Source organism: Bubalus kerabau, chromosome 17, assembly GCF_029407905.1.
Source record: "Bubalus kerabau isolate K-KA32 ecotype Philippines breed swamp buffalo chromosome 17, PCC_UOA_SB_1v2, whole genome shotgun sequence".
In the NCBI taxonomy this organism is placed as follows: Eukaryota; Metazoa; Chordata; class Mammalia; order Artiodactyla; family Bovidae; genus Bubalus; species Bubalus kerabau.
The window spans coordinates 12,268,657-12,286,917 of record NC_073640.1 but is presented as its reverse complement, the minus strand read 5'-3'; the positions used below and the strand labels follow the sequence as shown (position 1 = coordinate 12,286,917).

General features: G+C 47.1%; 1 protein-coding gene across 1 annotated transcript in view; it reads right to left on the bottom strand.

Annotated features, from left to right (window-relative positions):
• Positions 1–2,761, bottom strand: part of CDH13 (cadherin 13) — a 1,017,465-nt gene extending 1,014,704 nt beyond the window's left edge. Inside the window, exon 1 of the mRNA XM_055551337.1 lies at positions 2,571–2,761. Coding sequence (XP_055407312.1) covers positions 2,571–2,615 — 45 coding nt within the window. The 5' untranslated portion in view covers positions 2,616–2,761. The remainder of the gene's footprint in view (positions 1–2,570) is intronic.
• Positions 2,762–18,261: the final 15,500 nt, after the last annotated feature.

Sequence of the window (18,261 nt, the reverse complement as noted above, 5' to 3'; positions counted from 1 at the left end):
TTCCAAAACCAGACCCAGTGTATTTCAACGGTGGTAGAAAAACACACACATACTTGCCTGAACACCACTAAGGCCAAGTGACTAATTTGCTTTATTACATTGTTTTTCCCCTTTCTTATGTTTTCTCTCTGCCTGGGAAAAGTTTTGTTTTTGCTTGTAGGCTCAAAGCCTCCCAGACTCTCCCCACCTTTCACTATGTCACACAGAGCTTTGCATTTGAACTTCTTGCTGGTTAACTGATTTGCACCACAATGATTTCCCTGCAAGGTACTATTGCTACCAGGATATCGGTTACTGTCCTAAGGTGGACATTTGCTCCGATTATGAATAACAGTGTAAGAGAGAAATAAGCGTCTCAGGGAAGTCAATTGAATTCGAGGTAAAACCTCTGCTCCTCCATCCTAAAGAAACTGAGAGAGCCAACAGCCTTCAAAAGCCACCTGTGCCAGGCAGGTCCTGGGAGAGGAGACACACCAGTTGCTTTGCCAAAGGCATCATTCCCTAGAGCACAGGAATTGCTGGGTGCTGTCATGTGGTCTGATTTGCTCAGAGGAAGACAGAACCCTGGAATCCAAACTGAGGTCAAACATGTCCATGGAGAAGAGGGCAGTAAAGTCCTAGGTCAGGTGGTGGTAAGGGCTCCCAGACACGGAAAGCTCCCAGAGTGCTAAGCCTGGTGCTAAACGCATTACCAAGGGCATCCTGTTGAATGCAATCCAATCTGCCTAGCAATCCTAGGAAGGTGACAGAATTACTCCACCATGGAGAATCTAGAAGTTCAGAGAGGCTAAGCAAGCTAGCCAGGTGGTAGCACCAGCACACAGAGGGGATCTGTCTGAATCAGAGACATGCTCTGAACACCCTACTAAATTAGGATACACACACACACACACACACACACACGTACACATATACACACGCCTCCTCAGAGATAGTGAAGAGTCCAGAAAGTCTAGAAAACTGGCTCACAGACAGGCACAGGATTTGTGGCAGGACTTAAAGCTACAGGGACCTCAAGAGAATCAGCCCAAAACCCTAGTAGGGAAGAGTATGATTGTAGAGGGCTGTGGATCCAGGGAAGAAAGAAGTCATGAGCTGGGAGTGGACTCACCAGCCAGGCACCCTACTCTGTCCCCAGGCACCGTGATCCAACCTCACCCGCCCCACACAGAGTCATCACCATGGTTACCGCTTCCTGGGACACTGACCCATTTCCTAAAGTGGATGCCTCCCTGGTCTCCCCTCAGAAGGCTCCACTGCATCTCTGCAGTCCAGCCAGCCCCTGTCTGGGACTCCAGCGGCCTCACCCTCCCTACCCCCCACCCCACTCACACCCTCACACATGTGTGTGCCTCTTGCCCTGGCATCCAGCAGTCCTGGCCAGGAACTCGACACCCATTCCCAACACCCCAGGGCACTCCCTGTCTCCTTCCCTCCTCTCTGCCTGGCCCTGCCCCCATCTCATCCACCCACTTGTAGGCTGCCAGCACATGCCATGTCCCGTAGGCTGCCAGGAAGGCCGGGGGACTGGGTCACCGCGCTGTCAGAAAACGGGCCCCAGAGCAGGGCTGAGCCTGCCGCGACCAGCACCACCAGCCTGGCCTCCTTTCCTGCACATAAACTTCCTGAGATCTCAGAGATGGTTGCAGAAGGACCAAGTCTCCATCGCCCCCCTCTCCCGGGTCGCCGGCCCTTCCCTGGCGCCTCAGAGCTCGGAGGGTTAACAGGCAGCTGCAGCCTGGTGGGCAAGGCTTGAACTTTTCTCCGCGCTCCGCGCCGCCCTCGAACACCGCAGAAGCGGCAGTCGAGGCTCGGGGCGGTAGTTCCAGGGGGCTAGACAAAGCGGGAGCAGGAGGGAGGGGGCTTTGCTGGGGCCTGCGCCCGGGCGAAGGGATGAGCTCGGCCCTTATGGGCCCGAGGTCAGGAAGGGAACGGACCCCGATGCGGGCGCGGCTGGCGCCTTTGAGCGACAGCGGCAGCCGGGCTGCGGCGTTCGGCTGGCCCGAGGCGGCTTCCTGCGCGCCGCCCGGCCGGGCGAGGGGGCCCGGGCGGCCCGGGAAGTCGGCGATACCAGGTCGGCCTCTCCAGCCCGGCAGCCCGCAGTCCGGACCCGAGCTGCGCTTCCCCGATCGGCGCTGGGTTGGGGGAAACCACGACTCCTTGGAGTCGCCTCCAACTGAGTCTCGCCAATGCATGAGCCTACTGAGGAGGCGAATCAAAGTTACCCCACTTGATGTAGGCGAGAATGTCGCCCCTGCTTGCGAAAAAAAAAAGGACTCGGAGCTCTCTCCACCTCTCCTGAACGTACACACACACACACACACACACACACACGCAAGCCAGAGTGGGAGACCGCCAGCCCACCACCACCTCCCTCCGCCCCCCCACCCCCACCACCGCCCTAGGATTTCAGGGGCTGAGAATGACCTCCCTTTTGAGCCCCCGAGCTGTCTTCGCCGCCGCACCCGGAGTCCCCCAACCCTACGAAAGCCCCCTCGCCCAGCCCGCGCCAGGCAATCGGAATGCAGAAAAGGGGCCCGGGGCGCGCCCAGCAGCCCCCTCTTCCCTACCTGGGACAGGAGAACGCACAGGACGAACGGAGTTGCCGGCTGCATTTTGCCCGACTAGAAGCGCCCGGCGGCGTTTTCATTCATGCACGCGGCTGCACTGAGCATATTTTCCGTGGGAGCCAGGCTTTGAAGAGAGGCTCTGCCTCGCCAGCCAGCCAACTTCCCAAATAGATCAGCGGCAGCATCACGAAAGCATTGGGTAGAGGCTGATGACCAGGACCAATGGCTTTACAAGACGGATTCCTTCATAAAGCTCCCTCGTTTTGCATGGCAGATACGGGGCGAGCACCTCGCCTGGCGCGAGCCCCTCGCAGGAGGCAGCCAGTTCGCTTTTTTGGACTGTTGGGGCCCAGCCCCACAAATCACGCTGGGCAACGCCAGCTGATGCCACTTTTCCAAAGAATGGAATTGCACCGGGGACTGGCGGCCACTTGCAGCCCAGTGCAAGAGATTCTCTTTATTAAAATGTTAATAAGATCCACTTTATTTCCAATAAATCAAATAAAATCACCCCAGCAGTTCCAGTCCTTTCTACGCCTGGAAAGACTTGGTGGTGGATTTTTTTTTTCTTTTTCTTTCTTATTTTCTTTTTTTAACGTGGCCCAAGTTATGATGGTGTTTGGTGTTTCCCTGCCATCTCACAAATCACCAAGACGACAGATCAATTCTAGCTTGCAGGGAAAAAAAAAATCCATCAAGGGGCAATAGATTTTATTAACTGCTCAGGTGAGAGCCTGACTGGCCGCCTGCTCCACAATTGTGCATCTGGCACCAAAGTTGAGGCCATGATTTGAGGAAACTTTTTTTTCTCTATCTGGATGTGTTCTTTTAGAAGCTTCTAGCTATCTCCAGGGATTTGGAACAGTAGTAGCCACTGCTCAAGAGATTTTATAAGTGGGGTGCTTTGGGAATGAGGGTAAGAGGGATCTTTTGGTCTAACTTTCACAGTAGGAGTTTAAGAATGTGTATTAAAGTCCTTGCTTTGTCATTTCCATACAGCCTCCTTCTAAAAAAATTTTCAAGTTTTTTTTACAAAGGACAGTTTTCTGATAGAATTTACACAACCAAAAAAAACCTGGGTCAGGAGGAAAAACTCAGAAAACTGAAATACTAAACCCAAACTCTAATGTAGTTCCTCCTGTTTGGATCTGAGATCCCCAGTGGCCAAAGCAACAAGGGAAACATGTAGACTACATATAAGACTACTAGTTCTTTTATGTGTAAGTAAACAAATACCTTCTGACATAATTTCCCTGACTCTAAAAATTGGACTAAATGCATGCTGCTGCTGCTAAGTCACTTCAGTCGTGTCCGACTCTGTGTGACCCCATAGACGGCAGCCCACCAGGCTCCCCCATCCCTGGGATTCTCCAGGCAAGAACACTGGAGTGGGTTGCCATTTCCTTCTCCAATGCATGAAAATGAAAAGTGAAAGTGAAGTCACTCAGTCGTATCTGACTCTTAGTGACCCCATGGACTGCAGCCCACCAGGCTCCTCCATCCATGGGATTTTCCAGGCAAGAGTGCTGGAGTGGGGTGCCATTGCCTTCTCCGTATGATGCGACATCTAATATAGCAGCACACTGAGCAATGGACCATGCTGAGATCTAGCGGGCTGGGCTGTATTCCCCAAGTCTGACACAGGCCCTGAAACATGGAGACAGTCATAAGGGCATTAAATAGATGTCTAGACTTAATCAAGACGTAGCAGAGGGTGGGGTGGGGTGAAAAATCTGGAGCAATATTTTCAAAGTTTGACCTCCAGCTCTGCCACTGGAGTTTCCCACTCTGTGTGCCTCTGTTTGTCCACTGGTTAAATGAAACATAAATTGTAATGAACTCATAAGTTTGTTGAGGATTAAGTGACAAAATAACCACTCAATAAATGTAAACTGATGCCCTTTTAAAAATTTCTTCATTGTCAGCAGTTCAGTCGCAAGGTCATCTCATGTGGTCCCAAGGTTACTGATCAAGATGCAGTGCCATCTGACCACCCAGCTGCATTGGCCAACGCTGGTCCAAGAGATGGCAATGTTGGTCAAATACCCCCCAGAAAAGCCCAAGAAAGGTGGTGGCTGCTGCTGCTTCCAATCTCTTCAGCTTTCCACTGCTCTCTTTTGGCACCCACCTCTGAGTCTCTGAGAAGCGCAGTCAGCCTTGGACAGCTGATCCGATTGTCCCAGCTGGGCACCCACATGTGTGGAGATGCCTCCCCAGGTTACCCACCAATAGGAGTAAAATGGAGTACTCTGAAGTGAGACAGACTTCAGATCAAAGCATCCTAGAGTACCCTAATTTTTATCCATTCCAGTGAAGGCTCCTAGGTTGAGCCCATGGATTCAGCAGACACAGAGACAGAGAGAGAAGAGGGCAGCTTGGGAGATGATCAACCATGACAAGGGATAAAGAGGGCAGAAGGATGATGTTGCAGCCACTTTTCCTCATGCAGCCACTTGGGTAGGAAAGCACACTAAGGGGAGGGTGTGTCCAAGGTACAAAGCAGCACTGCTGATTTTCTTGTTCTGCTGGCCCTTTCTGTGGTCTTCCCACCCCATCTCTCTTACTGCTCCTCACCAAACAGCTCCAGCTTTCCCCCTTTTGTGCAGGGTGGCACTTGCCGGCCCCCTTGTGCTTACATGGGGCTGTGTGACTAGTTCTAGCCAATGAGCTGGGAGCAAAAGTGACAGGTGTCACGTCAAGGCTGGAGCACTTAATCACCAGTGTGAGGCAGGTTGGTTTCCCTGGAATAGGGACTGAGATGAATATTTGTGCAGGCGGCTTATGGGGGAATGTTCTTGCCACCACTGCCAGAAGGAGGGAAGCAAAACTGACAGAGGGCGAGGTGGACGACTGCAGCTGCAGCAGAGGCCTCAGCCTGCCCCAGGAGGCTCAGGCTAGAGCAGCTTTTTCGAGATGAGCCTAAGAGAGTCAGAGGGCTGCGCCGTGGTGCCTCCAGTGGCCCAATTGCCAGCTGTTCCCCAAGGAGGGGAATAATCTGTCAGAGAGCTTGGTTTGGCCAAGGACCATGTTCCAGTCTGTCCTCAACTTTGTCACTTCTACATAAAACTAAGGTGTGACCCATAACAGGCAACCCGAGGTCATGATTCCCAGGCTGCTGCTGACCTCATGCACCTGATGAGACCAGTGAGAACAGATGGAGATTCGCCTGGCTGAAGGCCTGCTCGTTCTGTCACCGGCCAGGACCTGTGCCAGCGTTCACCCAGAGTCCTGGGCTTTTGTCCTGAGCAGTTCTACTGGCAGGCAGAGTGGCTCCAGCCAACCCCATCTGATTTCAGTTGAGTATACCCCACGGGCCAGTCTCCATTCCCTTCTGTCTCAGTCCCCACAGGGTGGATTATGGGGGCTGAGGAGAGTTAATTTCAAGAGTCTTTTCAGGCCTTGAGGCTCACCTCTAGAAACTCACAGTGGCTAGGAAGCCAAAAAGATCGGTCCACAAAATGAAACCTGATTGGAATCTCCAGACTTTATTTATACTGGGCAAGCTGCTTTTACTCCCTGAACCTCAGTTTCTTCATCAATAAAATGGGAATAATAACATAACACTCCAAGGACTGATATAAAAATTGATGTCACTTCCCCCCTCTATCCCCTACTCCCTTCTACTCTCAGAGAACGTGCATTTTGCTAAAAAACAAAAGATATCGTTTTGTTCAACAAACATAGAAGAAAAATCATTTCTCTCCAATGATTAGAGGCATCTGAAGAAATCCAGTTTTGTTTGTTTGTTTTGTCTTGTTTTCCCTTCAGCTCCCTAATGAGTCTTTTAACTGATAGATTGATGCTGGCAAGTAAATACCGAAGCTGAAAACCACCGCTTCCTACCCTGACTCTATCTCATCCCACCCCAGCCCACACCAACCCCTGACAGTTTTTGCAGCTGTGGGCTCCCCAGAAGCTTGGTCTGCATTATTCAGACACATTCCAAGCTCACACTCCTTTTCTGGGCACCTCATTCTGGCTTTGGAGCTGATGGAATCATCCAACAGTCAGCATCTGTCTCCTGAGATGCTAGGGGTTGAGACTGTTTCCTCTCATTGACTGACACAACAAAGACATCCTTCCTGTGTGTGTGGAGGTGGCCATATGGGTAGGTGTAGTGCTTGTGTCTTTTGTGTACAAGTCCTTGTGTATGTGTATACGGAAAGGAGGCAACTGGTGTATCGTCCAGCAGAGAGAACTTGTTCAAACTGTGGTATCTTTGAATGTGCTGCTGTGATGAGGCATTTGCATAGACAGTGATAAACCAAATAGATGCCCTAATTTGGTGTGCCAGGAGCCCTTGGTAACTGGGATATGCTCGGACAGCGGGAAGAGAAGCCCATCCTGAACAGCCTTGCAACACAGCGTGATGTTGATGCCATCCGCCTCCCAGTGGGGTGGCTGCTAAAAGTACCAGGGCGGTGGCGGCACACCTTCCACCGCACCTGGCCACCCAAAAGCACACCCGACTGCTCGCGAGCCGTAAATCTGCTCTGTTTCTCCCTTTATGTTACTTGACCTTAGACTGTAGACGGACACATGCACTATTGTCTTGATTACTCACTCCAACTGCACCGATAACCTTTACCCCTTAACTTCAGGTTTGGCCACAAGAACACGATGTGACCAATGGAATGTGGCAGAAGTGATGGAGGGCCATCTATAAGTCAAAGCCCCAAGAGGCCCTGTACATTTCAGCTGCTGCTTGCCAGGGCCTCTGCCAATGCCTTCGAAGGCACATTCATGGGCAAGCTCACTGGTCGTGAGAGAAGAGAACACCCCCATGGAGCCAGAGATGCTTGAGCAAGTGTAGCAGAGCCTCTCCAGATCAGCTGGCCCACAGTTACATGAACTAAAAATAAATAATCGCTCTAAATCAGGGGGTGGTTTGTTACACAGCAATAGCTAACCAATTATCACGTTTGCTTTTTTTGCATCTGTGTATCCCTCTGGAATGTAAGTCCCATGTCTGTCTTTTGCTGCTGTGTGCTCAGCTTCCAGAACAGAGTCTGGCACATAGTAGGTGCTCAAATGATTTTTGTTGAGAAGGTGCATTACCTAGCTTCTGTACTGATGATAGTGCTGTTGATATGAACCTCCCCTACATGCAATGTCCTACCAGACATACTTTCTGATGTACAGTTCAGTCCTCCCCCATGGAAAGCATCCTATGACCTTGACAATCTTCACTGCCACTTAGCCACCTAATTCAGCCTATGACAAGGCAAGTTCGTCTTATGATGGTCTAGAGTAGGATTAGATGAAGAAAGGAACGTTCCACAGAGACTAGGGTGGACAGCTAGGTGCTTGGGGATCTTCAGTGAAAGACACCTGGGGTGAGACAGCTTTCTGAATTTCCTCAATGTATGTATGAAGAGCCTAGACATCTAAGAATTTGACAGAAAATACTCCTCTGGCTTCTGAGGTATGGCACTATTATCGTGTCCTCTGAATGCATTTAGTACTATCATGACTTCCACGTTAGCACAAGAGATAAAACAGGGAGTGACTTTTAGGCGATCTCAGTTCAACTGACTTGTCTTTAGGACTCCATTCCTAAAGGGGGCTTGGTATTAACAGAGAAATTGGACATTCAGCCGCCAATTTCATCCTGTGAACTAGAAGCTGTTAAAACCCCCCTCTAGGTGTCTCCCTTACCCAAAATTAGTGACTGGGGTTATTTCTACAGAGAATCATCTCAGCATCAGTATGGTAAAGCTGCAGTTTTCGAATTGTGGCCCCTAGACTGGGAGCATCAGCATCACCTAAGAACTCGTTAGAAATGAAAATTCTCAGGCCTCACTCCAGATGTACTAATTCAAAAAAAAAAAAAAAAAATGGGGAGGTAGAGTCCAGAAATCTCTGTTTTACAAGCTTTTCATATGCATAGTTGGAGAATCACTCCTCTAGAGAATTCTCCCGCACTCACTCACATAGATTCATTCGTTCATTCAAGAAATCACATAAAGTGCCTACTGCATATTAGCCACTGAGCTAGGCAACAGGGAAGAAATGAAAAAGCATGGTTTGTGTGCTTCAGAAAATATGACTCACAGAGAGAAAGACATCATTCTATTACAATGTGCTGTGGGAGGTGCCGAGAGAGGCAACGTAGCCAGAACTCTGGGGGCTCGGGAGGTCTTTAAGGAGAGCCAAGGGCTCCTCTGTGGTTGGTTTCCACTGAACAACGAAACCATTATAGTCTCTACTTGGCAAAAGCTGTCCTTTTTTGTACCTGTTGATGAGAAACTAAATAATAGCATCAGGCAGCTCCAATTCAACACCTCCCTCTAACTTAATTTGAAGTTTCTTCTTCACAATCTCTTCTAGGCAAAATGGCAAATGGCCGTGTTTGTGTGGGGTGGGAGCTGGCCAGTGGGGGCATTATTTATAACTGACAGATAATGCTTAGTGTGCATTCAGCAAGATGCCTTCCAGTGATACCATGGACCCTGGCCCCCACCCACCACCTGCCTGTGGTCCCAAGCAGGGATAAGGAAGAGGGGATACTTGGAGGGAGAGGCTGATGACCAAAGGGATGGCAGAAGGCAAGTGTGGTCAGTTTGGGGGTTCAGGTTAGGATCAGCTTAAATGTCAACATCTGGAGGTTGCACTGTATCCTACTGGTAAAGGGAAATCACCCAAACTGCTTAAAGGGACAGTTCAACATCTCATCTACATTTTAAGAAGTTCATTTTGGCCACAGTGGAGGATGGATTGCATTAAGGCCATAACTAAGGAAGCGAGACTTCTTAGAAAACTATTATAAAAACCATATAAAAGAGCCAGAATTCTCTTTCTTAGATTTTTAACCAGTGAGGGATGCAGGAATATTACATGACCATCTCTCCTGCTGCCTGGCAGTGTCTGGCACCTAAAAGAAATGTAGACAATGATAGATGAATGAAACATACTTATTATATTACAGGCGATTCCTTTGAGCTCCAATTCTTTGCCCTCCCCTGCATCTAATCCATGCCTCATTAATGGTGGCGTTAACTCCCTCACCGCTGACTTTGGGCTTGACCATATGGCTTGCTTCGGCTAACAGAACAAGGTGATGGTGGCAGTGTGCAGATCTGAGTCTAGAGCTTAAGGGCTCTCATGTGTTTCTGCTTGCTCGCGTACACCTGTGCCATCCCCATGAAAAGAGCATACCCTGGCTATCCAACTGGTTCAAGGAGAACAAGAAACAGGCGACACTCAGCCACCCCCACCCATCCACAGATCTTCAGTGAGAAGCAGAGTCTAGGTTAGATTGCCAAATCCCAACCAACCTATGGATCCAAAGGAATTAACGCTTACTACTGCATGCCATAGTGTGTGTGTGTGTGTGTGTGTGTGTGTGTGTGTGTGTTATCCAGCAACAGCTGACTGATACGTAAAGGAACCCTCTTCTTGAGACTATGTGCAGCTCAGGAAATGGGCTAAATCTGTGACCCCCAAGCTTTTAGGCACCAGGGACTGGTTTCCTGGAAGACAATTTTTCCATGAACGAGGGGGGAGAGGATGGTTTTGGAATGATTCAAGTGCATTACATTTATTTTGCACTTTATTTTCTATAATTATTACATCAGCTCCACCTCGGATCATCAGGAATTAGATCCTAGAGGTTGAGGACCCCTGGGCTAAGAGGTGAATACTTAAATTTAAGAGCATAAACATTTACACGTATGACCGATGTTTCGTGTTTACAATTCCAAGCCCTTCATGATTTCTCAACTCACCAAATAGTCCTCTCTGTCAACCCGCCTAATCCATGTCGGCTGTTTCTTTGCAAAACCCTAGGCTCCTATTTGAATATTTACTGCAAAGCCACTGAATCTGTCTCTGGCTGGTTTTCTTGTGCCAGTATAATTGTGAGGCCATCACTTAACAATTACTTGGGAAATTTTATTTACAATGAAAGGCAGATCCCTGAATGTTTCTAGTGGATAAATTTATTTACAATGCAATCCAAATCTGCCAATGTCTCTAGTAGATAAAATTGTGCTGCTCCTAGAAAGAGCAACCCACCTGGTTAATGGTTTCTGTGGTCTTTTATGAATAGACCGAGGTCAAGGCCACCATAATGAGCTGAGGAAAGTTAATCTGTGGAAGCAAGTTAAGCACAGAAAACTATATTTTAATGATTCTGAATGTGTGACAGCTGCCGGAAGTTAATCAAATGAGAACTAAAAAAGGCAAATCCAACACTCCTTTTTGTTTCTTAAGCTGAGCTTTTATGGAGTTCAAATGGCCAGCGTGCAATTTCCATGATGTCAGGGATGACATCTGTCTTTCTCTCCCGTGAACACCCCTTGGCCACACATTGTCTGGCTCTGAGCAGACACTGAGTACACGCGAGTGGGCTGCGTCAACAGAACAGTGCAGGTGCGCAGGAGAGGGCCTGCTCAGCCTGCACATCTGTTGTTTGTCATTCTCATAATTATCGCAGCAAACTATCAACCAATGCACCTCTAGCACCAGCATCCATCGCCCAGAGCAGTGGCTCTCAAACTGTTAACCCACCATGCGTCCCCATTCAGTCCCCAAACTCCACACGGACGTTTTGTCTACTGTTTCTATCGCATAAAATTCAAAAGTGAGTATGTCTTGAATTATAAGATTCTCTCCTAGCACATGACAGAAAAGGGAAATTGGTCACAGCCCCTAAGGACTTGCAAAGCTCTCCTCTGTCTCCCTCTCCAAATTCATCCTGTTTGCACTGTCCCCTCGCTCACCACGCCCTGCTCATCCCTCAGTCATCAGGCAGGCCAAGCTTTTCCCTACACCTGAGCCTTTGCACATTCTAGTCTCTCTTTCTGGAATGTTCGTTCCTCTACTTCCAGGTTGTCCATCCTCCCAGACTCTGTTTATGCGTCACCTCCTCAGAGGAGAAGCCATCCCTCATCAGTTCATTTCCTTATTTATTCCCATCCTTTGTCATTATTTCATTTTATTGTCCACTTCTTTCTATGTTTGTTTCCCTCACTACAATATGAGTTTCATGATGATAACTAAATATCTGTTTATGGATCATGGTACTCCAGGACCTAGAACTAGGCCTGGTCCATGACAGGCAGGCACTCAATAATCTTCTTTCTTTCTTTCTTTTAAAGAAATGAATGAGCACATGATCTTATGGCCAATGAGAACAGATGGACCAATGGATCTCCAGATGCATTAATCTCTTAGGAGTACCACGCAGAATCCAATGGCTGAAGACTGCAGAACGCTGCTGGAGAAGCACTGAGCAAAAATGTGGTCAGGATTAGGTGCACACACCTCAGTCTTATGTTGTGTAAACCATGAGGTCAAGGGTCCAGGGGCCCTGGGAGTGAACCAATTAAACTACTGTCTATCCTCTTTGCAAAGAACAAGGTGCCCCGCTAGGTGAACTCAGGAACCCGTTTTCCCAAGGGTGAAGAGAAGAAAACTCTGAGGCTGATGGGACACTTGAGGACGACGTGGGAGAGTATTTTCACGCTATTTCTCTTACTTCGCAGGTCAGGAATTCATCTAAAGCCTTTCAAAGTGCCAGGTTCCTGTGCACGTAATGAATCTACTGATTCACTCGTTGTCCCCCAGAAACTCTGAAGACCACAGAATGTCAAAAGAGAAGACAAAGAATTCTCATTGCTTCTCATGGAGCCTGAAGGGTGAAGAGGCAAGTCTTCACAAATTCCCAGAAGATGCTCATGATCCAGTTATTATTCCCTGGGGGCCAAAAGGTTATTTATTTTAGGACTTCCCTAACTTAATTGCTCCCAGCTAACAGGCCTTCTATGCCCATGAATCATGCCTCTCTTTATGTGGAAAGTAGAATAGGACAACTATTTATTCATTTCTTTGTTCACTCACTCATTTGGCAGTTATTTTGATAATAAGCAGCAAGATATAGTAAAAAAGGAAAACAAAAAAGGATTATTTTTCTGGAATCCAGGTAAGTAATTAATCCCTAGATTGCGAGACTCTTCCAACTCCCCATCTGACTTCCAATTAAAGCATGAGTATCAAGCATCTCGGAGAAGGCAATGGCACCCCACTCCAGTACTCTTGCCTGGAGAGTCCCATGGATGGAGGAGCCTGGTAGGCTCCAGTCCATGGGGTTGCTAAGAGTCGGGCACGACTGAGCGACTTCACTTTCACTTTTCACTTGCATGCATTGGAGAAGGAAATGGCAACCCACTCCAGTGTTCTTGCCTGGAGAATCCCAGGGACAGAGGAGCCTAGTGGGCTGCCGTCTATGGGGTCGCACAGAGTCGGACACGACTGAAGCGACTTAGCAGCAGCAGCAGCATCAAGCATCTAGTATGAACTAGGCATTATTTTACTTAGCAGTGAATGACAGCAGCTTTGTTCTTGGGTTTTGTTCCTGTATCTGTTCCTGGTATACACATAAAACCTTCAGTGACTCCCCACTGCCTTCAGTTCCAAAGCCCTAACTTGGCATTCAGTGTCATACATAACAATTCCACCGGGCTGCTCTGCTTTATCTCCCCAGCATAACTCAGGCACCAGCCATACAGAACGTTCTGCCATTCACCCCACCTCATGCAAGGCTACTGCATCCCACAGGACCTCTGCATGTGTTGCTTCCTTGGATTTCTCCTGTGCTGGCCTAGGTCCACTTGCTGGGTCATAGCTCATCTTTAAGGACCAATCCTCTCAAATGCCACTTCCTCCAGGAAGTCGCCTCAGATCTACCCAGGCTGAGTTAATTGTACTTAGACCACGTCATAATTAATTTACTGGGGTCCCTCACTGGACTACCAGCTTCTTAAGGTAAGGAACCAAGTCTGATTCACACCTACATCCTCAAAAAGCCCAGTGCCAAACACACTTCAAAAGAATATCTATATATTGATACATGCACATTTGATCTTCTTAAGAGCTGTGATCTTTGTTAAGTGCCGAGCACTCTTCCAAGTACTTCACACTCATGTTTTGTTTTTTTTGTTGTTGTTGTTCTTGTTGTTAAACACTTGAATATCTTAAATGGCTGTTTACGAAATATGATTATCCCCTCTTACTGGTGACCAGTGACAGACAAACCTGTGCTGGAGGGTGGGGTGGGTGGATAGAAGGAAAAGCACTGAACAGGGAGTCCATGCATCTGAGTCCTACGCCAGTCTCCACGGCCCACCTGTGCCTCAGCAGGGAATACGTCAGTTCTCTCCAAGCCTCAGTTTTTTTGCTTGTTAAAAAGCACAGCCTTTGGAGTCAGATACACAAGGTTTAAGTTCCATTCTGTCACTTTCTAGGCAAGCTAACTTAACTCATCACCAATTGAGCTCTTGCCATCTGCCAAATTCTAAGCTGCGTGGTGGGAATAATTAAAGAAAAGTAGCATTAATTGAGAATTGTTTTATTTAAAATTTTACTATTTTATTATTACTTATTTTATGTATTTGAAGTATCTTTTATTTTTATTTAATTATTTCTTATAACTATAATTAATTAATAGCTAACTTTCACTGATAATAGTGATAATTCACTGGTCTAAGCACTCTTTAAATAGCAAAATTTGAACCACGTCTTACAAGCGCCATTCTCCATAAATATATTTAGAATCAAGCTTAAAAATCACCACCAGCAAATCATTTTCATAGCCTATTTGGCAACTGAACATTCTTCTATTTAATTTTTCAGCACTGCTTTATTATAAGACATAGGTTGCAAAAAATAATAAGCTATTTGTATTGTAAGCTGAAAAGAATGAGAATTGTAGAGTAGATCCACAGCAATCTCTTCTGAGGATGGCAAGAAAAATAGACATTTCAACTGCGCCTTTAGATTCGCAGTCAGGTTGATGGAAACAAATAGCCCCAGGTCATTCACCTTAAAACCTAAATAAAGAAACAGTCAGCCAACTAGAGGTGTAGAATTGGTATAGAATTTAAAGGCTCAAGAGACAGTTTTCTATGATAGTTAACCTGGGGTATCCTCTAATGCACATTAATGAAGTCTCCTTTATGTACAGTTGGGAAGGTCCCCCGGAGGAGGAAATGGCAACCTACTCCAGTATTTTTGCCTGGAGAATCCCATGGACAGAGGAGCCTGGCGGGCTACAGTCCATGGGGTCACAAAAAGTCGGATATGACTGAGCGACTAATACTTAAGCACTCTTTATGTGTCAGATTATTTAATACTTATGAAAATTTAAGAGGCTGGTTCTATTTCTAACTCCACTTACTTAGTCCAAATGAGTAAACTAAAGCATACAAGTAGTGGACAAAGAGCTTGAATCTGGACCCCTCAATTACAGAACACCATCTCTTAACCAGCTCATCAACTGTTTCTCTTTGTATGTTAATTAAGAGACAGACCCTGCCTCTCACCTCGCAGAAATGCTAACTCCTCACAAATCTTGGATGTCTCTTAAGCAAAAGGGGCTGCTGAGAGTTTCTACTTCACAGTTTGCTATACAATGGACTTTACTCATGCAAAACTCCTCAGTTCAGTTAAGTTCAGTCGCTCAGTCGTGTCTGACTCTTTGCGACCCCATGAATCGCAGCACACCAGGCCTCCCTATCCATCACTAACTCCCAGAGTTTACTCAGACTCACGTCCATCGAGTCAGTGATGCCATCCAGACATCTCATCTTCTGTCGTCCCCTTCTCCTCCCACCCCCAATCCCTCCCAGCATCAGAGTCTTTTCCAATGAGTCAACTCTTCGCATGAGGTGGCCAAAGTACTGGAGTTTCAGCTTTAGCATCATTCCATCCAAAGAAATCCCAGGGATGATCTCCTTCAGAATGGACTGGTTGGATCTCCTTGCAGTCCAAGGGAATCTCAAGAGTCTTCTCCAACACCACAGTTCAAAAGCATCAATTCTTCAGTGCTCAGCCTTCTTCACAGTCCAACTCTTGCATCCATACATGACCACAGGAAAAACCATAGCCTTGACTAGACGGACCTTTGTTGGCAAAGTAATGTCTCTGCTTTTGAATATGCTATCTAGGTTGGTCATAACTTTCCTTCCAAGGACCTCTTTCATGAGTGGGTTGGGCTAGCTGTTCCACAGACCATCCCTTCAATCCTCGTGTTCTATGAAACCAGCCTGAACTTAAGGGCCTCACACAACCACCCGGCAGTTTGAGAAGGAGAAGACAGTGGTCATCGAGGTTTTGGAACTGGGCACCTGTACAGTTTAAGGGACTGTCCACTGAAGCTCCAATACTTTGGCTACCTGATGCAAAGAGCTGACTCACTGGGAAAAAACCCTGATATTGGGAAAAATTGAAGGCAAAAGGGGAAAAGGGAAGCAGAGGATGAGACGGCTGGATGGCATCACCAACTCAATGGACATGAACTTGAGAGCAAACTCTGGAAGATAGTGGAGGACAGGGAAGCCTGGCATGCTGCCATCCATGGGGTCACCAAGAGCTGGACAGGACTTAGGGACTGAACAACAACAACCACTGAAGTTTTAAATGTCTCAGTCTCAGCCCCTTCTGTGGTATCTAAGATGAGGTGTACTCAGCAGTGGTAACCGGCCAGAAGATGGTAAAGCTCTCACTGACTCCAGAGAGCCGCCACCAAAGAGCTCTAGCTCCAGGGCCTGGCCACATGGTGAGGGCCACATCTTGCCCTCAAGATGGAAAGAACCAGAGAACCAGACTGCACAGTTCTTGTTGGATCAGCCCTATCTCTCAGTTACATCAATCATAGGTTCCTTACGGTCAGAAACCTTGGGGGTACCCGGGTGTCCTGGAGGAGAAAGTACACCATACAAAGCAATAATAATGTCACTAGCAGGCACTTACCCTTGGTATCTTGCAGATATAATACTCCTTAATCCTCAGAAAGTTAATATCACCATTACTATCATAAAACACCACTGCTATGCTCACAATTTTTGAAAGATTGGGTGGGTAGCCCATTATCACTAAGAACTAATCAAGAATACAATTAGGGTCCACAGGATAATAACACTTAAATTCTTTCATTTATCCATTCATTCTCTCAACCATTAAAAAGAATTGATTGTGTCCCTTTCCCAGGCCAAACACTGTTCCAGGAAATAGAATACGGTCATGAACAAAACAGATGAAAGTCCCAGATAAGGAAATTGAATTCTAGTGAGGCAGATGGTGGGGGAAGCCAATAAACAACATAAAAAATGTGAGATAAAATAAAAACTGACCTGAACTCTGGTGAAACACAGGCAGGAAAGGAGGAGAAAGCACAAGGGAAGAGACTTAGAATTCCATAACAATGTATATTTCATAATTACTCTGTGCTGGGTGTCATCTAAGCATTTTACATGCATGCACTCAGTGAATCCTTCCAGCCATCCTAGGAGGTAAGTTCTATTATTTGGATCTTGTTAGAGGTGAAACTGTGAGTCACAGAGAGTTAGAGGCTTCCCTTGCCCAGGGTCCTGCAGCTAACAAGGGGCAGAGCCAGCACTTGACCTCCAGCTGTCTGGTTTAAGTTACTCCCTTAAGCCAGCCGAGGTGTGCAACAGCCTCAGTACAGGATAGCTCATCTGGACTGCTTTAGGTACACATTTCAGTTCAGTTCAGTCGCTCAGTCATGTCCGACTCTTTGTGACCCCATGGACTGCAACACAACAGGCTTCCCTGTCCATCACCAACTCCCAGAGCTTACTCAAACTCATGTCCATCAAGTTGGTGATGCCATCCAACCATCTCATCCTCTGTTGCCCTCTTCTCCTTTTGCCTTCAATCTTTCCCAGCATCAGAGTTTTTACCAATGAGTCAGCTCTTTGCATCAAGTGGCCAAAGTATTGGAGTTTCAGCTTTAGCATCAGTCCTTCCAATGTACATTCAGGATTGATTTCCATTAGGATTGACTGGTTGGAGCTCTTTGTCAAGAATCTCTCCAGCCACAGTTCAAGAGCTTTAATTCTTCAGTGCTCAGCTGTCTTTGTGGTCCAGCTCTCACATCCACACATGACTACTGGAAAAACCATAGCTTTGACTAGATGGACTTTTGTTGGCAAAGCAATGTCTCTGTTTTTTAACACGCTGTCTAGGTTGTCTATAGCTTTTTTTCCGAGGAGCAAGTGTCTTTTAATTTCATGACTGCAGGTACCATCTGCAGTGATTTTGGAGCCCAAGAAAATAAAGTCTGTCACCGTTTCCATTGTTTCCCCATCTATTTGCCAGGAAGTGAGGGGGCCACATGCCATTTTCTTAGTTTTTTGAATGTTGAGTTTTAAGCCAGCTTTTTCACTCTCCTCTTTCACTTTCATCAAGAGACTCTTTAGTTCCTCTTGACTTTTTGCCATAAGGTTGGTGTCATCTGCATGTCTGAGGTTATTGATTTCTCCCAGCAGTCTTGATTCCAGCTTGTGCTTCATCCAGTCCAGCATTTCTCATGATGTACTCTGCATAAGTTAAATAAACAGGGTGACGATATACAGCCTTGTTGTACTCCTTTCCTAAGATGGAATCAGTCTGTTGTTCCATGTCCAGTTCTAACTGTTGCTTCTGACCTGCATACCCAAGATGGCAGAGTAAAAGGATGTGTGCTCATCTTCTCCTGTGAGAACTCATTGGCGAACAACCATCTATAGGAGAATGTTGGATCCCACCAAAAAAAGATACTCCACATCCAAGGGCAAAGGAGAAGCCCCAACAAGATGGTAGGAGGGGTGAAATCACGTTTAGAATCAAAACCCCATACCTGCCAGAGATGCTCAGAGGGCTCAAACAAAACCTTGTGCACACCAGGACC